At 38.1% G+C, this 24,138-nt stretch overlaps 1 protein-coding gene across 3 annotated transcripts; it reads left to right on the top strand.

Annotated features, from left to right (window-relative positions):
* The first annotated feature begins 3,711 nt into the window (after nt 1-3,711).
* TRIM22 (tripartite motif containing 22) lies at nt 3,712-23,286 on the top strand. Of its 3 annotated transcripts, none has more exons than XM_015115035.3 (8): nt 3,712-3,805; nt 9,598-10,086; nt 10,676-10,771; nt 11,736-11,966; nt 19,150-19,172; nt 20,801-20,901; nt 21,204-21,230; nt 21,479-23,286. In XM_015115035.3, exons 2-8 carry the CDS (start codon nt 9,664-9,666, stop codon nt 22,072-22,074), a joined length of 1,497 nt encoding a protein of 498 aa, XP_014970521.1. In that variant the 5' UTR covers nt 3,712-3,805; nt 9,598-9,663; the 3' UTR covers nt 22,075-23,286.
* The last annotated feature ends 852 nt before the right edge of the window (nt 23,287-24,138 follow it).

Here is a 24,138-nt window from a genome sequence, read left to right as displayed (position 1 = left end):
CAAAGTATCTATTCCATCCCAGAGCAGGGCCAGGCCTTCCTCTCTTCTCTTCTGGTTACTATGTAAAACTTGTCCAAAAGGCTGAACTGTGGTCCATGTACCATAGCCTCCCTTCTAAGCCTTCCTTTACTGGAACATCTCAGGAAGTCCACACTGGAACTAGGATCACTGTTAGAGAGGAGTATTTAGTTTGAAAATGAAAATGCCCCGGTGTGTGATGTTCCCCTTCCCGAGTCCAGGTGATCTCATTGTTCAGTTCCCACCTATGAGTGAGAACATGCGGTGTATCATGGGGAGGGGGAGGGGGGAGGGACTGCATTGAGAGTTATACCTGATGTAAATGACGAGTTGATGGGTGCTGACGAGTTGATGGGTGCAGCACAGCAACATGGCACAAGTATACATATGTAATAAACCTGCACGTTATGCACATGTACCCTAGAACTTAAAGTATAATAATAATAAAAAATAAAAAAATAAAAATAAATAAAAAAAGAAAATGAAAATGCCTGAGGAGAAGGTAATGGGGAGCACTGTAGTGGGCAGCCTGTTATCACTTAATCCCATCATCAGTAACCCCATAGCCCCTCCACACTGTACCCCCCGGCTCTAAGTTTCATGAAGTCAGGTAGGGGGTTTTTACATTTTGTTCTTTATTGCCTCAGATTTACCAGAATATGGTGTATATAAGGAGTAACATTTAAAGAGACAGATATGAAGATATATAGCTATTAATCTAATTTTAATTGAATTGAATATCTTGATGTCATATTTCTGTTCTATTCTTGCTGTAAAGATAACTGCTGTGTCACATAGTTTAATTCAAATATTCTTCTGGCATTAGTAATAATTATATGGCCGTAATAATTATAATTAGTTATTATTAATAATAATTACAATCAATTAATAATAATTACAGTTATTATTAATGAGAATTAATATTACTAATTATTAATTAGTAATACTTAGGTGGCATTAGTAATTATTATGTAATAATTACTCTCACATTGGCTCACTCCTGTAATCCTAGCATTTCGGGAGGCCGAGGGGGGTGGATCACTTGAGGTCAGGGGTTTGAGACCAGCCTGATTGACATGGTGAAACTTCATCTCTACTAAAAATACAAAAATTAGCTGGGTGTAATGGCGGATGCCTGTAATCCCAGCTACTCAGGAGGCTGACGAAGGAGAATTGCATGAATCCGGAAAGTGGAGGTTGAAGTGAGCTGAGATCGTGCCAGTACACTCCAGCCTGGGCAATAGAGTCAGATTCTGTCTCAGAAAAAAAAAAAAAAGTAATAATTATGTAAATTTTTAAACAAATTTTAAACGATTTTTAAAAATATCCTCTCTGTTTTCTTCCTATTATTCAGACTCTAACCATATTTACTCTTACTTTGCTCCTTTTCTTGAGGAGAAAAATGTTAAACATCCATGGACTCAAAGGTGGAGATATTTCATGATTCCTCGTCAAGCAGGAAAGCAGGATACATAAGGTTTACAGAGAAAACACAGAGACCCAACAATAATTTATATTTTCTACAATTTAGAGCATAAGTTAGAATATGGAGCCTGCCAACATGCTCAAATCTGGTGACAAATTATGTGTGGTGCATTCAGGTTTCCTATTGGCCCAGGTTTTCTGGTATCTTGTCAGGACCTAATATTCCTACTGGTTTCTCTCAGCTGCAATTAATACTTCATGAGATAAATCAGAACAGGATGAAAGGTCAGTTCAGATGTTCAAAGGCAGAGGAGAAGAAAAGGATGGCTATGAGATCTATGGAAGTGCTGAGAAGGGAAGAAATAATGGACAGAGAAAAGGTCTCTGGATAAATGAATTCATTCACTTTGTCCATTGTGGTTGACACCTGGACTCCACTCTGTGCACTCCAAAAAAACACATTCACTCACTGAGCCCTCACTGCCCTACAAATGTCAACAAGATATTCGATTCAAACATGGAATATACCTAAAATTACATCTCTTGCTTATTTCTCTGCATTCATGCCTGTCTTAGTCAAGGTTCATCACAGCAATGGAATCACTAAACTATGAATTTATTTGGAAAGAGACTTGAGAAATGTCTCATGTGATTTTGGAAACTGGCAAATTCAAAGTCTGCAAGGTGGACCAAGAGACTCTGGATCCAAGAAGGAGTCAATGTTATTGCTCAAGCCTGAAGTTTGCCTGCTGGTAATATTCCCTCTTCTAGGGGAGAAGTCAGTTTTTTCTTCTCTTGAGGCTTTCAACTGATTGAATAAGGTCCTCATAGATATAAGTGAGTAGGAAAGAATTTATAGCCAGAATTAGCTTATTATTTTGTGAGCAACAATTAATACCAAAGTACCTATTATTTAAATAATAAACATTGATTTCTCAGTCATCCTACATGTGTATCATTGATTAAAGTATGAAGATGGCCATGCTCCATAGTGTCAGTCAGGGATCCACGTTATGGAAGCTCCATGAGCTGCCTTTTTCTTTTTTGGGGGTGTGTGTGTGTGTGGTGTGGTGTGTTGTGTTTGTTTTTTGTAGAGACAAGGTCTTACTATGTCACCCAGGCTGGAGTGCTATGGTGCAATGGTGCAATCTTGGCTCAATGCAACCTCTACCTCCTGGGCTCAAACCATCCTCCCATCTCAGTTTCCCCAGTAGCTGGGGCTACAGGTGCACATGACCACACCTAGCTATTTTTTCTTTTTTTTAAATTTTTCTTTGAGATGGGATTTCACCATGTTGCCCAGGCTGGCGTTGAAGTCCTGGGCTCATGTGATCCACCCACCTGGGCCTCCCAGAGTGCTGGGATTATAGGCATGAGACATTATGGGCCTCCATCAGTTTTTTATGGCATTATCTGGCACATGCAGTTAAACAAACAAGAATATGATAGACAACAGGGCACAGAAGTATGTGCATGACACATAACATGTTTCAGTGCTACTTTTTAATTGATTGTGTAAAAGTGACCAAATTTTTCTTAGGGAAGCAGGGAAAAGTGGAAAAATTGTGAAGGCATGAAAGTAACTCAGTGAATGATTATAATTAAACAGCATCATCCATTAACTTCCATGTCCTCACCTGCCTCCGTGGCTAGGTAACATGACACTGACACAGTTTTACCTCTATTATTCTCTGGAATCCATCCTCATCTGGCCTGTCTGGATTAGGAGCAGGAAGTGATAATTAACTGATGGACTTTTAAGATTTAATGACATTTTGAGAACATTTTTTTCAATGGGCTCACACTAAAGGTCCTTTTATTTATAAAAATAATTTTATTTTTACCATTCACAATGTCAGCTGCTAATACTCATCTCGTCAGTCCAAATTTGTAGAGCTTTATAACTGAGTATCTTCCTCATCAGACTGCATTTCAAGAAGCTAGGTCCCAAGTCTCTGGATCTTTATTTTCCTTGCTTAGGTCTTAAATAGAAGATAAATTTGATAATAATTTTAGAACTGCATTGGAATTCTAAGTGTTCAGGCAAGCTGTAGAATGTATAACTGTAATTCACATTCTTTTTATTCAAATATTTTTGCTTGAGGAAACCACACTAAGAACAAGGAAGTAGTGACTGAGTGCCTTGCCGGTACAGCAGATGCTAGAACATACTGCAACATTACTATTCCCCAGGGCTTATTGTTATGTAAGTTCCTATTCAGCTTCCTTTGTTTTCTTTCACTTCTGAGAACTTAACTTTCGTTTCTCACTCAGCTCCTGTGAGTGAATCTGGTCCACGCCTGCTCCTGCCCTGCCCTCACTCTTCTCCCCTGATTCAAGACTCCTCTACTTTGGACTGAAGGTGAGTGGGGCAATTTGTGGGAGCATAGAATGGGAGGCTTTGAGAAGAATAGGTTGATTGTGTCTGGCTGAGTTTAATTTGTGGTTCTGAAGCTGCTCTGCATAAACAAAAAGAGGCAGCTTATGAACTGTCTGCTGAAATGGCGGAGGAAGAAAGCATTGAGTCTGGGAAAGGGGTAACCTTTAAAGAAGAGAGGTTTGCAAAAGCAAAAAGTCTTGTTTGTTTCCTAGAGAGACCATTCATTTCTTCAATCTAGGTACCTCTATCATCTTCCTTGTTGGAAGTAAAGCTCAGAATCTTAAGGGAGATGAGCACTCAAACAAAGGATTTCTCAGCAAAGCAATTTTACTTCTGCGTAGACGGGTGCTTCTTCTTGGCCAGTCACCATGAGAGCACACTAGAACAAAGGAGGAAGAAATTTTTTATTCCTGATGCAAATCTTGCCCCTGTGTCATTTCCCCATTGGCTGGAGTCAGCCACACAATCTAAACTAGACCCAGTTGGCTAAACATTTTAACTTTCTTTAGATAAGATGAGCACGTGAGGGAGAGTGGGGAGATTGGGAAGGGGCGTCTGCGATGAGCTAGAGAACTAATCTTCCAAAATAAGGAAAGGAATGTGAGTTGGTACTGATAACGCCTGCTACTGTGGCATGTCTGGGCATGTAGCAAAAGCAGAAAGGAAAGAAAAGAGAAGAAACGGGAAATGGGGGGCGGGAGGGGGCACTGTGAATTAAAGAATAAAGGATTGATCAGGCTATTTGAAGAGAAACCTTATCATATCCCACATTCCTATTCTGTCATTTTGATTTTTCCAGTTTGCCAACGTGGATCAGAATATTCTCTTATTCAGAGGCAGCAAATTCCTTCCTCCTTTCTCCCGAAGAAGCTTGTGCAATGAAGCTGTTTTCATTTTTCATAAAGCAACCTCATGATGAGGTTCAGCAGGGATGAGAGCCCTTATCTGGATCTGGGTATGAGGGGAAGGAGTCTTAGGTACTCATTCTTCAGGAGGAAGGCCCTTTTGAAGCATATCCTTTTACTTGCCTTCTGGTAACTTTTCGGATGCTGTCCATAGCTTTCCTGATGAATTAGCAGCCCTCTGGTTAGTCTGATGAGAGAGGTTGCGGAATGGTCAGACTGCTGCTCATCTCTGCAGCTCCGCTTTGGTCACTTGTCTCTGAAGGTCCAGCCACAGGGAACTTGTTCTTCTGAGAGCCCACAGCTTACTCTTAGTTCTGTAGCACTCCACGAACTTTGGGTATCTGCTCCTGCTTTAGAAGTTGCTATTATTCTAGGTACACCTTTTCATCATGAGTTCCCTCAACTCCCTACTCACTTTTCCCTTGCACAGAGTTAAGGCAAGGAGTTGGTAATTTCTCCTGAGTCTTATCTTGATCTTATCTCTGAGCATTTTGTACCTTGATGCCTGTGTCACCCATATTCTGATGCGTCCTTTTCTTTGTTTCATTTTTCAGAGGTCCAGGTAACTGTCTCCTTATGTGTCTGTGCTGTACATCTTGTCAAGGTCCATATCTAGTATTTATTAATTGTCTACTCAAATCTAGTACAGGGCCCAATAAATAAAACTGTACTTTTAATTTTTAAAAAATATTTTTGACTAAATTCACAAAACAAAAGCATACAGCTAGAGTAAAAAAAAAAAAAAGAAACTATTTGATATACAATAAACATTAAATACTGGGAAGAGATTGTACTCTGGACTAGGGAAAAGGAAGTAAACACGCAGTCAAATAAAGGAAGTAGGCTGGGCACGGTGGCTCAGGCCTGTAATCCCAGTACTTTGGGAGGCCGAGGTGGGTGGATCATGAGGTCAGGAAATCAAGACCATCCTGACTAACATGGTGAAACCCCGTCTCTACTAAAAATACAAAGAATTAGCCGGGCGTGGTGGCGGGCGCCTGTAATCCCAGCTATTCGGGAGGCTGAGGCAGGAGAATGGCTTGAACCTGGGAGGTGGAGCTTGCAGTGAGCTGAGATGGTGCCACCGCACTCCAGCCTAGGTTACGGAGCGAGACTCCGGCTCAAAAAAAAAAAAAAAAAAAAAAAAAAAAGGAAGCAAACCAGCAGTTTTAATGTAGCAAAAAGGTAGCAGTTACTACAGGATAAATGTAAAATCAACAAAGCAAAAGCAACAAACTAAAAGGGCTGCAATAGGATCTGGTATCTGCAGTGCTCTTGTCAAGGGCTTTGCAACTTTAAATATAGATTTCAAATTAGGTCTCACTGTGAGAAAATGATTTTGAGCAGAGTCTTCAATAAAATGATGGATTTAAGAACTGATGAACTAACTGTGAGAGAAAGAGATGAAACTGGAGTAGCTTTATGAAATTTGTCCTCTGTTACAAAATGACTTATCTGAAACATATTGACCAGAGAGTTAGAACTCTTGGAAAAAGGGTCATTAATGTAGGGAAAACTAAACCCTGGACATTTTAATGGGTCATGGAAAAAGGAACTCTGAGTTTAGACAAATAGGAAGTGGTAACAATGTTTCTAAGTTCTACAGGTTTCTGCATGCCAAGAACAGGAACTATTTTCTCCATTGGTAGTTCCTGACCCAAGAAACAGGGGAAATTTAAAAGATGTTCGCTAGGCCAGGCATGGTGGCTCGTGCCAATGCCTAGCCAAAAATGCCAGCACTTTGGGAAGCCGAGGCAAGAGGATCGCTTGAGCTCAGGAGTTTGAGACCAGCCTGGGCAACGTAGTGAGACCTTGTTTCAAAAAAGAAAAAAAAAAGATATTGGTGGCTAAATTCCTTATAGCAGTTTTTCTCCTTATTGTATAGCCACTCTAATTTAATTTAATATTTATTTATTTATTTATTGAGTCTTGCTCTGTCGCCAGGCTGGAGTGCAGTGGCGTGATCTCAGCTCACTGCAACCTCTGCCTCCCGGGTTCAAGCGATTCTCCTGCCTCAGCCTCCCAATTAGCTGGGACTACAGGCAACTGCCATCACACCTGACTAATTTTTGTATTTTTTTTTTTTTAGTAGATACAGGGTCTCACCATATTAGCCAGGCTGATCTCAAACTCCTGACCTCAGGTAATCTGCCTGCCTCAGCCTCCCAAAGTGCTGGGATTATAGGTTTGAGCTCCAGCGCCTGACCATTTTTTTTTTTTAAATCTAAATTGTACACATACGGAAAGCTTCTGTGCAGGTAATCAGAGTATTCTGAAATAAGGAAGTTATGGACCTAGTTAGCCTTCACCGTGTCATAAAAACTCCTACATTTGTACCACCTTCAAAGGGGAGCATGCATTTTGTTTATGTGTCTATCTGTTTACCTGTCTTAGGTTGGAAGGGTTTCAATGGGGCTACATTTCTTCAATGTTAGAATAAAGAATGAATAAATCAAGAAAAATAAGCACTTGTATTAGTTTTCTAGAGCTGTCGTAGAAAAAGTACCAAAAGTGGCTGGCTGAAATAGCAGAAATATATTGCCTTACAATTCTGGAGACTAGTTATCCAAGATAAAATGTGTTGGCAGGGCTGGCTCCTTCTGAAGGCTATGAAGGAGGCATCTGCTCCATGCCTCTCTTCCAGCTTCTAATAGTTTCCTGGAAACCTTTAGCATTCCTTGGCTTATAGGTGCATCACCTTGATCTCTGCTTTCTTCTTCACCCTAGCATATTCCTTGTGTGTAAATGTCCCTTTTTAATAAGGATACAGTCATGTTGGATAAGGGTCTATCCTAATGAGCACATGGTAACTAAATAGTATTTAAATATACTATCTGCAAATAAAAGGACATTCACACATTAGGATTCCAGCATCATTTGGGGAGAAACAGGACAGACCTTATCCCTCCGCTACATATTCTCAATATACTTGGCCTCCTTTATGGATAGAGACTTTTCTCCCATGACCAACAGATGTTTCTTTAAAAAGTATATTCATTGAGTCTATGTCACGTGTGTGATCCTATAACTATTTTAGCCTCTTTTCGTCTTCCCTAAAGATATACACCTTTAGGTTCCTATCACCATCCTCGCCTTATGTCCAGGCCACGGTGAAATTTCAACATTTAAAACCACAGCATGCCCTAGAACTACATAGCTGGTCTGAATCTCTCCATTTCTATACCCCCATAGCACTGGGTATCAGTATAGCTGTTGTAACCTTTACCTTTGTTGTCTGTTTAAATCTGTGCAGTAGTGGAGAGAACTCTGAAGGAGGACCTTGGAGACAATACATTCACTCTTACTCTACCGATTAGATTAGAATGAGTGATCTTTGTAAGTTACTTAATTCTATTGACACACCTGAAGAAAGGGAGTATTCTTCTTTCTCAAGGGTTTTGTATGAAGAATAAAGAAGTCAAAATTATTTCCAAATTGTAACTGGTTATAAAATTCTTCATGATAAAATTATTTTCTTATTGTGATGGTGGCGGTGGTGGTGGTTGCAGTGGTGTGTGGGTGTGTGTGTATGTCTTTGGGGAGTGAGTGTGAGGTCATGGGAGGACTTGCTATGGGTAGATGTGTTAGGATGTGAACTCTTCTTCACTGGAAACCATAATCATGGTCCCAAAGCTCAGCTATTGGGAAACTGCTAATTGATGGAAAGAAAAGATGAAAATCTGATTCAAAGGTCTAATCATCTATGGAGGGATAAGAAAGTTGTAGCTTTAAATATTCGTTCAACATTTTATTCCTGTATGTGATTCGCTCTTCTATGTATAGAGGACATATCAGTGAACAAAAACAGTCCCATGTCTATGAATGGATTACTTTTCAGGAGGAAGAAGTAGACATTTAAAGAACAATCTTATATATTACATAGTAAAAATAAGAAAATAAATGTGCAGTGAGTGATATTACTGGTGGTTTTGCTATAAGTAAGTTATAGTATGTCCTTCTAAGAAGAGGACATCTAAGAGATTGAATTAAATTTAAGAATGACTCTTGCTAACATCAGGGGAAGGATCATTTTATGGAGAGAGAGGAGCAAGTGCAAAAGCCTTGAGGAGTCATAGATTTGATAGTTTAATTGAGGAGGTGTTTTTTACATGTGGAAAAAGCAGAGGAGATAAACCTTAACAGTATAAATAAAATAATTCAGATACCAAAGACCATATATTATGATTCTATTTTTATCAATTGATTAAAAACCCAAAGGATATTAGTGATTGTCTGGAGCTTGGGATCAGAATAGGAGTAACGGCATTAGGGTTTTTTTTTTTTTTTTTCAGGTGGTAAAAATAATTTTAAATTGTGTTACAGTAACAGTCATATAGTTCCACAAATTTAGTAGAAATTATCACATTATACACTTAAAAATGAGAGTGTATGATGCTATGTAAATACAACTCAGTAGCTTAAAAATACACAAGTATTAGTGAATCATGCAAATATTAGAGATACAATCACGTCATCCAGAGAGAAAAGCATGTGCGAAAGCCCAGGGGCAGCGGTGTGCTTAGTGCATTTAACATGGAAAATGTGTTTTGGGTTGGGGAACAAAAGGCAGGATAAATGATGGGTTACACGAACCTCTTGGTAGAAAAGCTTCAGTTTGTCCTCTCCAGTAGAAGAGAAAATAACAATAATTGCCTTGATGGGGTGAAATTTGTCCTGAGACAAAAATTAAGAATAAACTGTTTCAAATTACTACAAAGTCCATTTTATTCTGTCATTGGTTTATTCTTCTTGCCTTTCTTTTCTCCTTTCTCTGTTAAATATTAATTTTTGGTCCTGTTCTAAATCTCTGTAAAAGCAGTATTCTTTCTATTCCCGCTTTTCTTACCATGTCCCCTTCAACATTTCCAGCACTGCAGGATTTTCTGACCAAGAGGTTCAAGAGTCAAGACAGAAAGAAGCCAAGGGAGCAGTGCAATGGATTTCTCAGTAAAGGTAGACATAGAGAAGGAGGTGACCTGCCCCATCTGCCTGGAGCTCCTAACAGAACCTCTGAGCCTGGATTGTGGCCACAGCTTCTGCCAAGCCTGCATCACTGCAAAGATCAAGGAGTCAGTGACCATCTCAAGAGGAGAAAGCAGCTGTCCTGTGTGTCAGAGCAGATTCCAGCCTGGGAAGCTCCGACCTAATCGGCATCTGGCCAACATAGTTGAGAGAGTCAAGGAGGTCAAGATGAGCCCACAGGAGGGGCAGAAGAGAGACATCTGTGAGCACCATGGAAAAAAACTCCAGATCTTCTGTAAGGAAGATGGAAAAGTCATTTGCTGGGTTTGTGAACTGTCTCAGGAACACCAAGGTCACCAAACATTCCGCATAAACGAGGTGGTCAAGGAATGTCAGGTAGGCTCCAAGGTAGAGGAAGAGAAAGCAGAGAGCAGAAATGGTACCTGATGTGAAATCTCCACGTTTTTTGTCCTGCTTTATTCCCCTTTTCACCATAGAACTGAGAGCCCTGTGATCTCTTTCCAAACTCTTTACTTAGTTTCTGAAGCCTGAAGGACAGTGCTGCACATTGCTTTTATTTAAAAGAGTACATTTTTTAGCAAGGAAAAGTTGAATGAATGGAGAATTGCTTTGTAAGATAAGCTTTAATTGCCACTCCGAGAAGAAAGGTGTTTTTGAGAACATGTCTTGTTAGATGTGGCAAAAGTGGCAATGAAAGGAAGTCTTTCCTTAATGCAGGGTCTGCTTTTTCTCTAGGAAAAGAATCAGGCTACTCTTGATAAGGGGATGGTAACTTCCATCATCCAGTAATAAAGAATACGTTCATCTCCTCAGATTTTCCCCCATGCCATAGGTTCTAATCACCAGCCTCACTGTTTCTGTAAACTAGTCCCTTCTGAGAGCCATCCAATTTCTTCCTTGCTATCCTCTATCCAGGTGCTGAGAAAACTCATAACTTTACTCTGGTATAATTTCTTTCTCACAGGAAAAGCTGCAGGCAGCCCTGCAGAAGCTGACAAAGGAGGATCAAGAAGCTGAGAAGCTGGAAGATGACGTCAGACAAGAGAGAACCGTCTGGAAGGCAGGAGGAGACACCTCCTAAGGGATAATTAGACAGGAATCTGGGCAGGACCTTGGGCTCTATCACAAGGAGACCACTTCCCCTTTGCTGTGCTAGAATTAACAGTTATAGAAGTCATATGATTAGGTCTCATTTAATTCCTTCCCTGTTGGAGTTTGGGGGCTGGAGAGCAGACATATCATAAATCAACACAATATTTGGAAGTGAAGGCATGGAGGGAAATACCTGTGAAAATGCTTCCTGTGAATCCTGTGTTCCATTTGTGTCATCAAGTTTGAGGCTCCAATCCTTCCAGTAAACAACCTGAGGAAAGACCCAGGATTCCCTGTTTAGGTGGTTTGGGTAGGGGAATTTTTTTTTTTTTTTTTTTAGACAAGAGTCTCGATTTGTCATCTAGGCTGGAGTGCAGTGGAGTGATCTCGGCTCACTGCAACCTCTGCCTTCCCAGGTCAAGCGATTCTCCTGCCTCAGCCTCCCAAGTAGCTGGGACTACAGGCACGTGCCACCATACCCGGCTAATTTTTTGTATTTTCAGTAGAGATGGGGTTTCACCATGCTAGCCAGGATGGTCTTGATCTCCTGACCTCATGATCCGCCCACCTCTGCATCCCAAAGTGCTGGGATTACAGGCGTGAACCACTGTGCCCGACCAGGTAAAGGGATTTAAGAGAGAGAAAGGCAAGGTTGTTCAGGACAGGTGTCTATAATCCAAGCCTCACCCAAGCATCACATTTTGTCTCAGATTAGGCCTCAATAAAAGACTTGAGTGTATTGCTTTGGAAGGAGTTCCGGTTAAAAAATAGAAAAGCATGGCTTCACCAGAAATTGTGTATTGGCTTTTGCCTCGTATTCCTTTTGAGAACTCCCTGAGGAAAACAGTTCTTATCCTGGCTCCCAGGCTCATACAAAGCAGGCCTTCAACCAGCCAGACTGACTGCCTCTTTCTCTTCTCTTCTCATTCAAGAATTATATCCAGCTCGAGAGACAGAAGATTCTGAAAGGGTTCAATGAAATGAGAGTCATCTTGGACAGTGAGGAGCAGAGAGAGCTGCAAAAGCTGGAGGAAGGTGAGGTGAATGTGCTGGATAACCTGGCAGCAGCTAGAGACCAGCTGGTCCAGCAGAGGCAGGATGCCAGCAAGCTCATCTCAGATCTCCAGCGGAGGTTGAGGGGGTCATCAATAGAGATGCTGCAGGTAAGACTTGGGATGGAGCACCTACATATGAGATTAGGGGAAAAACACAGAGGCTGATTTTCCTTCCCTTCCCAGTCTCTAGGCTTTCTTCTGTGTGGTGACATTAAATGGTTCCTTTGGCCTGGCAGTGCCCCTTTTATGCCCATCATTTCAGGAGTCACAGAGATAATTAAGTGTATGAGTGGCAAAGGAAATTCCCTTTATTATTTACTTATGAGAGGCAGTGTAAAAATTTGAGCTTGGAGAGAAGATTCTTTGTACCATGAGCAAATTCGTTTTAGAACTTCCCCATCACATCAAAAACATTTCTCATGCCTGTTTACAGTCAATATCTGCTTCTACCTCCACCTCCTGGCAACCAATCTGTTTTCTGTCTGTATAGAATTGGCTTCTCTGGACATTTCAATATGAACTGAATTATACAACATGTAGTCTTTTGCATCTGGCATCTTTAATTTAGCATAATATTTTGAGGTTTATTTATATTGCAGTATGTATCAGCATTTTGCTCTTTCTTATTGCTAATACTATTCCATTATCTGAATAAATCATGTTATGTTTGTGTATTCACCAGTTGGTGGCTATATGAATATTTTCCAGTTAGGGACTATTATGAATAATGCTACAGTAAACATTCACTTACATGTCCTCATACAAACATGTTTTCATTTATCTTGAGTAGATTTTAAGAGTGTTATATGTTAAGTTTATGTATAATTTTTAAGTTGTTGTACTATTTTCCAAAGTCGTTACTCATTCTATATGAGTAACAATATAAAAGCTTATAAAAAGTAATATAAAAAGTTTCTAGGTTCTTCACATCCTTTTTAATACTTGATATTTCCTTCTTTTTTTTTTTTTTTTTGTTTAGTTACAGCCTTTCTAGTGGGAATGTAATGGTATCTCAATGTAGTTTTAATTTGCTTTTTCCTAAAAACTAACACTGCTGAAAAGCTTATTATTTCCACATGTAGATTCTGTACATCTCTTTTTAGAGTTTATCTTATTTTTTATTTTTGGTGCTATTGTGATTTTTTCTATTTCAAATTTCAATTCTTCATTGCTGGCACATAGAAAAGAAATTGACTTTAGTGTTTTAATCATGTATATTGCAACCTTGCTATAATTACTTATTAGTCATAGAAGAGTTTTTTTTTAATGTCAATTCTTTGGCATTTTCTACATAGAGAATCATGTCATCTGAGAATAAAGTTAATTATTTCATACTTTGCAGTTTGTATAGTTTTCTTTTCTGTTTTTTTGTTTGTTTGTTTGTTTTGTTTTGTTTTGTTTTGTTTTTTGGGAGAAGGAGTCTTGCTCTGTTACCCAGGCTGGAGTGTAGTGGCATGATCTCAGCTCACTGCAACCTTCACCTCCTGGGTTCAAATAATTCCCCCTCCTTAACCTTCCAAGTAGCTGGGACTAGCGCACACTGCCACACCTGGCTAAAATTTTTTTTATATTTTAGTAAAGACAGGGATTCACTGTGTTGCCCAGGCTGGTCTTGAACTCTTGAGCTCAGGCAATCTACCTGCCTTGGCCTCCCAAAGTGCTAGGATTACAGGCATGAGCCACCACGCCCAGCCAGCAGTTTGTATAGTTTTCATGTGTCTTCACTTATTTTATTGCACTAACCAGGACTTCTAGTACAATGTTCAGTAGGCATGGAGAGAGGGGATATCCTTTCCTTTTTCCTGACCTCAGGAGGAAAGTACTCAGTCTCTCATTTCCTGATGTTAGCTATAGGAGTCGTTTTGTTTTTAAATTTGTAATGAAGTTGAGAAACTTCCTCTTTTTTTCTTTTTTTTTTGAGATGCAGTCTCATTCTCTCACCCGGGCTGGAGTGCAGTGGCACCATCTCAGCTCACTGCAAACTCCACCTCCCTGGCTCAAGCGATTCTCCTGCCTCAGCTGGGATTACAGGCCGCCCACCACCACGCCCGGTTAATTTTTGTATTTTTAGTAGATACTGGGTTTCGCCATATTGGGCAGGCTGGTTTCGAACTCCTGACCTCAGTCAGGTGCGACCGGCGGAGAAACTTCCTTTTTATTCCTAGTTTGCTGAGAGTTTTTATCATGAAATGTGTGAATTTTGTCAAATAGCTTTTCTGCCTCAGTTGACATAATCATATGATTTTTCTTCTTTATTGATGTGGTAGATTACATAATCAATTTTCAAAGATTGAACCAGCTTGCATACATTGAATAAATCCCACTTACTTGTGGTGCACAATTTTTGTATATATTTTGTTGGATTTGTTTAACTAATGTACTGTTGATAATTTTTGCATCTGTGTTCATGAGAGATACTGGTTTCTGGTTTTCCTTTCTCATAATGTCTTTACTTGGCTTTGGATTAGGGTAATGTTGACCTCATAGAATGGGTTACAAAGTAGTCCATCTCCTTTCGTTTTCTGAACAAATTTGGGGAGAATTTTGATAATTTCCTTCTCCAACTTTTGGTAGAATTCATCAATTTACCAATAAAGCCAGCTAAACCTATTTTTAAAGTGTTACTTAATATTTTGGAGTATTGCAGCTATCGGTTATTGATTACTAGTTAAATTCTATTGTCTAAGAAAACATTTTGTATGAGTTCAGTTGTTTACATTTGTTAAAGTGTATTTTGTGGTATAGAATGTGTTATAGCTTGGTTAATTTTCCGTGTGAGCTTGAGAAGAATAGATATTTGCCTATTAGATGGAATATTCTATGAATGCCATTTAGATCAGTTGATATATAGTGTGCTTTTCGGGTACAACTATAGTGGTAATCGTTTCCTGTGACTGCTGTAAGAAATTGTCACAAACTTTGTGACTTAAAACCGCATACCAAAAAATTGTCTCATAGTTCTGAAAGCCCAGAGTCCGAAATCAGTGTACCAGCAACCACCAGAAGCTAGCTAATAGGGAAGCATGGAACGGATTACAGTAGGGACAAACATTACCAATATCGTGAGTTTGGACCTAGATTCAAGAACTGTGACAGAATAAATCTCAGTTGTTTAAAAACCATACAGTTTGTGCTACTTTGTTACAGCAATCCCAGAAAATTAAAACACCTACCATTTTTGACTGTTTTCTATTTACTCTACTTGTTCTTTGCTTTTTTTCCCTTCCTCTCTTTTTCTGCCCTCTTTTACTTTTAAGTACTTTGTATTATTCAATTGAGTATTTCATATTATTCAATTTTCTTTCCTCTCTTAGCTTATTAGTTATGTATTAGTAATATACATAACTAATATAGCTATATTAGTTATATATCATATACATTACTAATATACATAACATAATATTAGTTACATATAACTAATATGCATAAAGGTATATATAAATATAAAACATACATATATATTGAAGTATAAAAATATTAAAAAATAAACATTTTATAAATATATAAAAATATATTTTTAAAATATAAATAACACTATACATATATATATAAAGGCTTAGTGCTTGCCCTGGAGTTTGTAATACGCATTTACAGCTAATCTAAGTCTACTTACAAATAACACTATACCCCTTCACATGTAGTGCAGGAACCTTAGAGCAGAGTATCCTCAATCTTGAGTAACATTGCTGTCATCCATTTCACTTATCCATAAGCTATAATCACCTGCTACATTGTTGATATTATTACTTTAAACCATTATCTTATATATTAGTTGAGAATAAGAAAAATGAAATATTTTATTTTACTTTTATTTCTTTTTCAGTGCTCTTTCTCTCTTTGTGAAGATCTGAATTTCAGACATATAATCTTTTCTTCCCCCAAACGTCTTTTAACATTTATGGCAAAGTATTTCTTCATTATTGCAGGACAAAATTTCTGAATATAAAATTCTTGAATCATGAGTTTTATTCTTTCAAAACTTTAATATTTATTCCACATGCTAAACTTTTACTAGTTTTAGTAGTTGTGTGTTTCTGTGTATATTCTTTGAGATCATTTACATACCTAATCATGCTATCTGTAAATAAATATAGTTAATTTTTAAATTTTCACTTTTATTTAAGATACAGGGAGTATATGTACAGGTTTGTTACATGCAAAATATTGTGTGATGCTGAGGGTTTGGGATACAGATCCCATCACCCAGGTAATGAGCATAGCACCCAATCAGTAGTTTTTCAGCTCACACACCCTTCCTCCCTCCCCTAGTGTAGCCTGCAGTGTCTATTATTTCCATATGTATGTCCATGTATGTTCAATATTTAGCTTCCACTTATAAGTGAGAACATGGAGTGCTTGATTTTCAGTTCCTGTGTTAATTTGCTTAGGATTATGGCCTCCTGCTGCATTGATGTTGCAAAGAACATGATTTTATTCTTTTTTACGGCTGTGTAGTATTCCATGGTGTATATGTACCACATTTTGTTTATCCAGTCTACCATTGATGGATACCTGGGTTGATTCCATGTCTTTGCAAGCAAAAACACAAAGCGTCCCATTAAAAACGGGCAAAATAATGAACAGACATTTATGAAAAGAAGACATACAGGCTGCCAACAAACATATGAAAAAATACTCATCATTGCTGATAACCAGAGGAATGCAAATCAAAATCACAGCAAAATACCATCTCACAACAGTCAGAATGGCTATTATAATAAAATCAAAAATTAACAGAAGCTAGTGAGGCTACAGAGTAATGGGAGCATGTACTCTGTTGGTAGAAATGTAAATTATTTCAGCCATTGTAGAAAGCAGTCTGGAGATTTCTGAAAGAACTTAAAACAAAGCTACTGTTAGACCCAGCAATCCCACTACTGGTTATATACGCAAAGGAAAATAAATCATTCTACCCAACAAATATAGTTTTACTTCTCTTTCATGCTAGATGTCTTATTTCCTTTTATTTTTCCTTTTTTCTTTTTTATCTTTCTTTTTTGTTGTTATGTGTGTTTGTGTGTGTGTTTTTTTATTGCACTTGATAGAACTTCCACTACAATGTTGACCGTAGTGGTGAAACCACACACGCTAGTCTTTTTCTTGATTTTAGGAGGAAGTAATTCAGACTTTCACTATTAATTATGATATTAGCTGTATATTACTTATACATGTTTCTTATCAGTTTTGAGGATGTTCTCTTTTATTACCAGTTTGTTGAGAGGTTTTATCTGAATAGATGTTGATTTTCTTGTTGAATTGTAGGAGTCATTTACAGATTCTGGATATTAATACCTTATCAGACATATGATTTGTAACTATGCTTTCCCATTCTGTGGATTGGCTTTTCACTCTCTTCATAGTGTTTTTCATAACTTAAGAGTGATTTTTTTAAAGTTTAATTTTGGTAAAGGTCTGTTTGTTTATTTTTTTCTCACATTGGCTTTTCTTTTTATATCATAGCCAACAAATAGCTACCAAATCCAATGTCATGCAATTTTCCCTTTTTCTTCTAGGAGTTTTATAGGTTTAGGTCTTTGATTTATTTTTAGTTATAGTGGTTATATGGTATAAGTTATCTATTTTTAATGTTATTGTAGCCATTGTATTATATTGTGCCATTTTTTGGAAACAGTTTGGTAATAAGGGTGAAGAGGTGGCAGACAGCTGAGGAATGGACCATAGAGGACAACATTTGTTTGTCCAACCTCTATTCCTTTTGATTGTTTCTTTACAATAACTTTTGAGGAACCATCACTACCCTATCTCATTCCCTGTAGTTGGTTAAAGTAGACAAAATTAGTAGCATTAGGCATGTATGTTACTCAGTTCTGGTAAATCATTATAGCCAATTCTTATATTTTTACCAAGCTTACAGTTATTATTTTACGATATATACTTGACTCAATTGGGGTCAATAGTTTGCATGCCTTAGAATTTTACTGTCATGAGTAAAAAGAGAATTTGTCTTTTCTGATGGGTATCATATCAGGAATAATAATTTAAACCAAGAGAATCAAGCTGATGCCATAATTAATCTGAAAATAAGTCAATATAATAGGTATAAAATATAATTTTTAGAAGAAAAACCAGATTCTGATGGCAAGATTTTAGTTTAAAAACCCAGCTATGAGTAAAATTATACTTGACCCCTTGAATTTGTTTTTTAAAAATTTAAACCAGTTTTAGTTGGGTTTTGTCAGACATTATAACAACAAAAAAGCTAATACAGGCAGTGAAACTATTTCTGAGGGTGTGAAGTCAACTGGAGGTCAATTCTTTGTTGGTATAAAAGAGGTCAGATCAGACAGCAGAGAGACCAAATACATTGGCACATACTTGTTCAAAAAAATAAAGGAAATAAAGGTCATGGTGAGAAAGAAAAGACAGCTAAAAACAGTTAAAAATGGAAACTAGTCTAGGTTAATAAAATGTTGGAATCCAGGATAAAATTTTATAGTTTCTAAGATGATGACTAAGTGGATATTGATACTATTCTGGACAGTGGGGTGTAAATAGTTGGGAAATAGTAAGTTACATTTAAGACCTACGCAGTTACTTGCTCCTGTGGCTTGTTTCATACTGAAAAATGGATGAGATCACCTACAGTAGAGTTTAGTCGCATGTAGAGTGAGTACATGGAGGCCAGACAAACTTTTACTTGAGATGCTTGCTTGCTTTTACTCTCATGGCAACAGCACACTTCTTAAGGACTTTGATTATTAATTTTCATCATTGAACCCCTAAAGCCTGAAAAAATATCTGGCAAACATATTTTGCCATTTTGTGTCTGTTGATGTATAAAATAAAAACACAAAAAATTAATGAGGTTATCTCATTAAAATGTATAAAAATATTAGAATTTCTCCCTCTTTTTAAAATATATTCCTTCTTGAGATACTTGAAGCATCTTCCTAACTCCCTCATCTGAGTCCTCTGCAGTGGTCAGTCTGAATCTTATCTCCACACTTCGGCCCGTCTGTGACCATCTATTTATTCCCACCATATCCAGGGGTAGTAAGAGTGTGGGGAGGAAGGTGGGTAAAACTTTGTAAGACAGGAGGGCTTATCACTCTTAAGCATTGCTAGACAAAATACAGGATGCTCAGTTTAAGTTTAATTTCAGATAAAAGAAACGTAATAGTTTTAGTACAAGAGTATCTTAAATATTGCAAGGGTCATATATATAAAATAAAAAAAGTATTGTTTATCCCAAATTCAAATTGAACTAGCCACTTTTATGTTCTAAATCTGGCAACCCTATCTTGACTTATGTTTTCTATCTTTTCCCCAGGATGTGATTGACGTCATGAAAAGGTATATGTGGAAGAGAGATATGGCCTCATTTGTCTGAAAAGAGAATTATAGTCCTGAAAGATATCTTCCTTCAATCAGAACAACATAAAAAATCACAAGGCTTGGAAACTGTATTAAATTGTCCCAAATTGCTAATCACAGATTAAAGTTTTCAACTGTAAGAAATTTAGGTGTTGGGAGGTCACAGAGTTAGGGCCAATGGAGGCCTTAGGAATAAGAGTTTGCAATATCAGAACCCCATGATTTCACTTACTTTATTCAAACCTTTGTCTCTGTTGTTTCCATATTGCATAGATGCCTGTCTTATTGCAGTGAGGGTCTGCCCTCTTTATATGCCAGACTCCAAATTTTCCAGAGACAGCGCCTTTATATTTATTTTCCTCACTGAGAATAAAATAAACAATAACTTTCTAGGTGGTGCTTTTTAGATTTCTAAAAAAATATATTCGAGTCTTGAGGAATAGTGGCTTTGGTCCTGGTGCTAATATAACCTTTTCTTGTTCACATACTTTACTATCTTGTAGGAGAAAATAATATTCTTGTGTCTAAAATTGCCCACCTACTTGGCAGCATCAAAGTTTTTTTAAACACATGAAAATCAGACCACTATTAATTAATTTGGTCATCGTAATTTCTTCTCTCCCCAAAGAACTTGAAACCTCAGAGATTATTCTCTAGGTCTCATATTGGGATAGCAGATTTTGGAAATCCTTTAGCTCTTCAATATAGGATTCCATTTTGATATCTCTCAAACACTCAGTAGACAGATTCTATGGCCTCTTTAATGACCACCTGTCTAGGAACCCACACCTCTGGCTTCTTCCTGGTGGACCCACTGAGATGGCAATGACTTTTCTAAATATTAAATAAGTTTCTTAGAGGCACAGAATATCTTTTAAAAGCATTATTGGCTGGGTGTGGTGGCTCACGCCTATAATCCTAGCACTTTGGGAGACCGAGGTGGGCGGATCACTTGAAGTCAGGAGTTCAAAACTAGCCTGGCCAACATGGTGAAACCCCGTCTCTACCAAAAGTACAAAAAAATTAGCTGGATATGGTGGCAGGCAACTGTAATCCCAGCTACTCAGGAGGGTGAGGCAGGAGAATCCCTTGAACCTGGGAGGCAGAGGTTGCAGTGAACCGAGGTTGCTCCACTATACTTCAGCCTAGATGACAGAGTAAGACTGTCTCCAAACAGAAGCAAACAAACAAACAAAAAGCATTATTATTTTATCCAATTTCATATTCATTTTTAAGAGGTCCAGCCTGGGTGACAGAGCGAGACTCCGTCTCAAAAAAAAAAAAAAAAAAAAAATTATTATTTTATCTAATTTTATATTCATTTTTAAGAGGTAGAAAGCGTGGGGTTAATTATTACATTTTAAAAGTAAGAAAGTGAACATCTTTGAGTGAAGACCTTCCCAAGGTTACACAGAGGGGAAGTGGGCAGACAGGTAGACCTGAGCACATTTCTCTGGGCTCCAGTGTCAGGTGTCTCCCCTCTACTGTCCTCAGGGAAGAGGGTCCAAGTGCATCAGTAAGTATGGTGAAAGGTGAGAGAGACAGTGATCTTGGATGGAGAGAAATAGGGCAAAGCTGTAAAGGTTATCAATTTTTGTTATCACTAGGAGTGAAAACTGGACACTGAAGAAGCCAAAACCTGTTTCCAAGAAACTGAAGAGTGTATTCAGAGCACCAGATCTCAGTAGGATGTTGCAAGTTCACAAAGGTAAGGGGATTCAGAGGAAGGCTGTGAGTGTGGATTTCTTAGTATCAGGGCTCAATAGGGAAGCAGGTATTTTTTTTAGGTTAGGACATAGGAGAGGAGGTGGGCCAGAGAAGGAGGAAAATCCTATGCGGTAGATGTGGTCCTATCTTAGGGGGAATGGCCAGGTGTCTGATTCATCCTCTCATTCACCAGTGCATAGAATGCCAGTATTCCCCTTTCCTTTCCCTACTCTGGGGAAGAGACAAGTGTCAGTACTTACTCATTTGCTTCTAACAACATCACTGAAACTTTTGTCATTTCAGAGCTGACAGATGTCCAGTGCTACTGGGGTAAGATATGGGGTTTTCAAATCACCTCCTTTCAGAATTGTGGTTACTATTAGAACCCATAATCTGAGTCTCATGTGTTCCTCCCCAAACATGCTTATACCCTGTAGTTCTTAAACGTCCTACTAACCTCTATCAGCACAAGTTCCATTTGATATCGACACAAGTTCCACTTTCAATATGTCTCTTCTCAATGCCATAAGACACACCTATCCCATATTCTTCACTTGACTCTGTAATTTTTTCTACAGTGGACGTGATGCTGAATCCAAACAGTACCATTTCGAATGTTGCTGTTTCTGTGGATCAGAGACAAGTGGCAACTGTACGCACCTTCACATTTAAGAATTCAAATCCACGTGATTTTTCTGATTTTGGTGTCTTGGGCTGCCAATATTTCTCTTCGGGGAAATATTACTGGGAAGTAGATGTGTCTGGAAAGATTGCCTGGATCCTGGGCGTATACAGTAAAATAAGTAGTCCTAATAAAAGGAAGAGCTCTGGGTTTGTTTTTGATCCAAGTGTAAATTATGCAAATGTTTATTCCAAATACAGACCTCAATATGGCTACTGGGTTATAGGATTACAGAATACATGTGAATATAATGCTTTTGAGGACTCCTCCTCGGCTGATCCCAAGGTTTTGACTCTCTTTATGGCTGTGCCTCCCTGCCGTGTTGGGGTTTTCCTAAACTATGAGGCAGGCATTGTCTCATTTTTCAATGTCACAAACCATGGAGCACTCATCTACAAGTTCTCTGGATGTCGCTTTTCTCAACCTGCTTATCCGTATTTCAATCCTTGGAACTGCCAAGTCCCCATGACCCTGTGCCAACCGAGCTCCTGAGTGTTCTCATTCCCTTACCTATTTCTGCATAGTAGCCCTTGTGCTGAGATTCAGATTCTGCACCTGAGTTCATCTCCACTGAGACCATCTCTTCCTTTCTTTCCCCTTCTTTACTTAGAATGTCTTTGTATTCATTTGCTAGGGCTTCCAAAACAAAGCATCATAGACTGCTGATTTAAACTGTAATTGTATTGTTGTACTGTGGGCTGGAAATCCAAAATCTAGATTCCAGCAGAGTTGGTTCTTTCTGAAGTCTGCAAGGAAGGGCTTTGTTCCATGCCTCTCTCCTTGACTTGTAGACAACATCTTCTCCCTATGACTCTTCACATTGTCTGTATGTACATCTCTGTGCCCAAGTTTTCCCTTTTCATTAAGACACCAGTCATACTGGCTCAGGGCCCACCGCTAATGCCTTAATGAAATCATTTTAACATTATATTCTCCACAAAGACCTTATTTCCAAATAAGGTAATATTTGGAGGTATTGGGAATAAAAACTCCAACATATAAATTTGAGGAAGTCACAATTTAACTTGTAACAATCTTACCCTTTCTTGCAAGAGATGCTTGTACATTATTATTCCTAGTATCTTGGTTTCACTAGTAGTAAATAATATATATATTTTTTGTATTTGCAAGGGAAATACATCTAATCCCTCCTATAGAAAGAACAGTATTACTGTAATTCCTTTGCAATCTCTTTTCTTCCTCATTTACTCTGCCCCTTAAAAGATTGAGGAAAGAGAAACTTGTCAACTCATATCTAGCAAAGTACATAAGAATCCGTCACTAAATAATGTATCCTTGAGAATGTGTTGGTTTACCAGTGACACCCCATATTCATCACAAAATTAAAGCAAGAAGTCCGTAGTAATTTATTTACTAATAGTGGATTTTTAATGCTCAGAGTTTCTGAGGTCAAATTTTATCTTTTCACTTACAAGCTCTATGATCTTAAATAGTTTACTTAATGCTTTTGGTGTATTTTCCTCAAATTAATATTGGTGTTCAAGACTGTATCTAATTCCTCTGATAACTTTGAGAAGCAAACTTTTATTAAATGTAAGGCACTTTTCTATGAATTTTAAATATAAAAATAAATATTGTTCTGATTATTACTGAAAAAATGTCAGCTATTTCAATGTCTTGGGAAACAATTTTTTGTTTTTGTTCTGTTTTCTTTTTGCTTCAATAAAACAATACTTGGCTCTACTGAAGTCTCATTCTTCAGTTTCCAAAATCTGGCTGCAGGGAATATGAGTTTCCATATGTCCAGTAAAGAAGGTCATGTCTAGGCTCAGCTGTCCTTGATAAGAGATGACCTTATGCTGTTCAGATGTTTTTCTCATAATGAAGCACTTGAGTGCACCATTGCATTTACCATCCTATGTACTTTTCTTCTTTTTTTTTCTTTTTTTTAAAGTCTTTTTTCAAACACAGGATGAGTAGTAGAACTACCTAGGATAGCAAAGACACAAAACATTCTTAAAGAAATATATTGTATTAGTCGGGGTTCTCCAGAGAAACAGAACAATAAGAGATACATATTTATGAGGAATTGGCTCACTTGATTATGGAGGCTAAGACTTCACATTATCTGACATTTGGAAGCCAGAGACCCACAAAGCTGGTGATATAAGTCAGTGTGGCTCTAAAATCTTAAGAACCAGGGAGCTGATGGTATAAATGCCAGTAGAAAGGCAGAAAAAGATGAGGTGACATGTCTCAGTTCAAGCACTGAGGCAGGAAAAGAAGCAAATATCTTATTCCTCGACTCTTTCTCCTACTCAGGTCCTTCATGGATTAGATGATGTCCAGCAACTTGGGGGAAGGCAAGCTTTGGAGAGGCAGACATTACTGAGCCCAGCAATTCAGGTGCTAATCTTTTTCAGAAACACCCTTACAAATAAAACCAGACATACTCTTAAAAATAGAACCAGAAATAATGTTTAATCTGGACACTCCATGGCCAGTCAAATTAGCATGTAAAATTAACCATCAGGTATTCATTATAAATTAGGGCAGGTTATGCCAGTGTAGAGAATTCACATCAAGATTTGCAGG

The sequence above is a fragment of the Macaca mulatta genome, chromosome 14 (assembly GCF_049350105.2).
Source record: "Macaca mulatta isolate MMU2019108-1 chromosome 14, T2T-MMU8v2.0, whole genome shotgun sequence".
Lineage (NCBI taxonomy): Eukaryota > Metazoa > Chordata > Mammalia > Primates > Cercopithecidae > Macaca > Macaca mulatta.
This window is presented reverse-complemented; position numbering and strand designations above follow the sequence as displayed.

What these genes read in the sequence shown, in the direction of transcription:
- TRIM22 (XM_015115035.3), top strand. Translation starts at nt 9,664, where the DNA reads ATGGATTTCTCAGTAAAGGTAGACATAGAGAAGGAGGTGACCTGCCCC. An exon ending in AGGTGGTCAAGGAATGTCAG is followed by an intron (nt 10,087 to 10,675) that starts GTAGGCTCCAAG and finishes TCTTTCTCACAG; the next exon opens with GAAAAGCTGCAGGCAGCCCT. An exon ending in CATCAATAGAGATGCTGCAG is followed by an intron (nt 11,967 to 19,149) that starts GTAAGACTTGGG and finishes TCTTTTCCCCAG; the next exon opens with GATGTGATTGACGTCATGAA.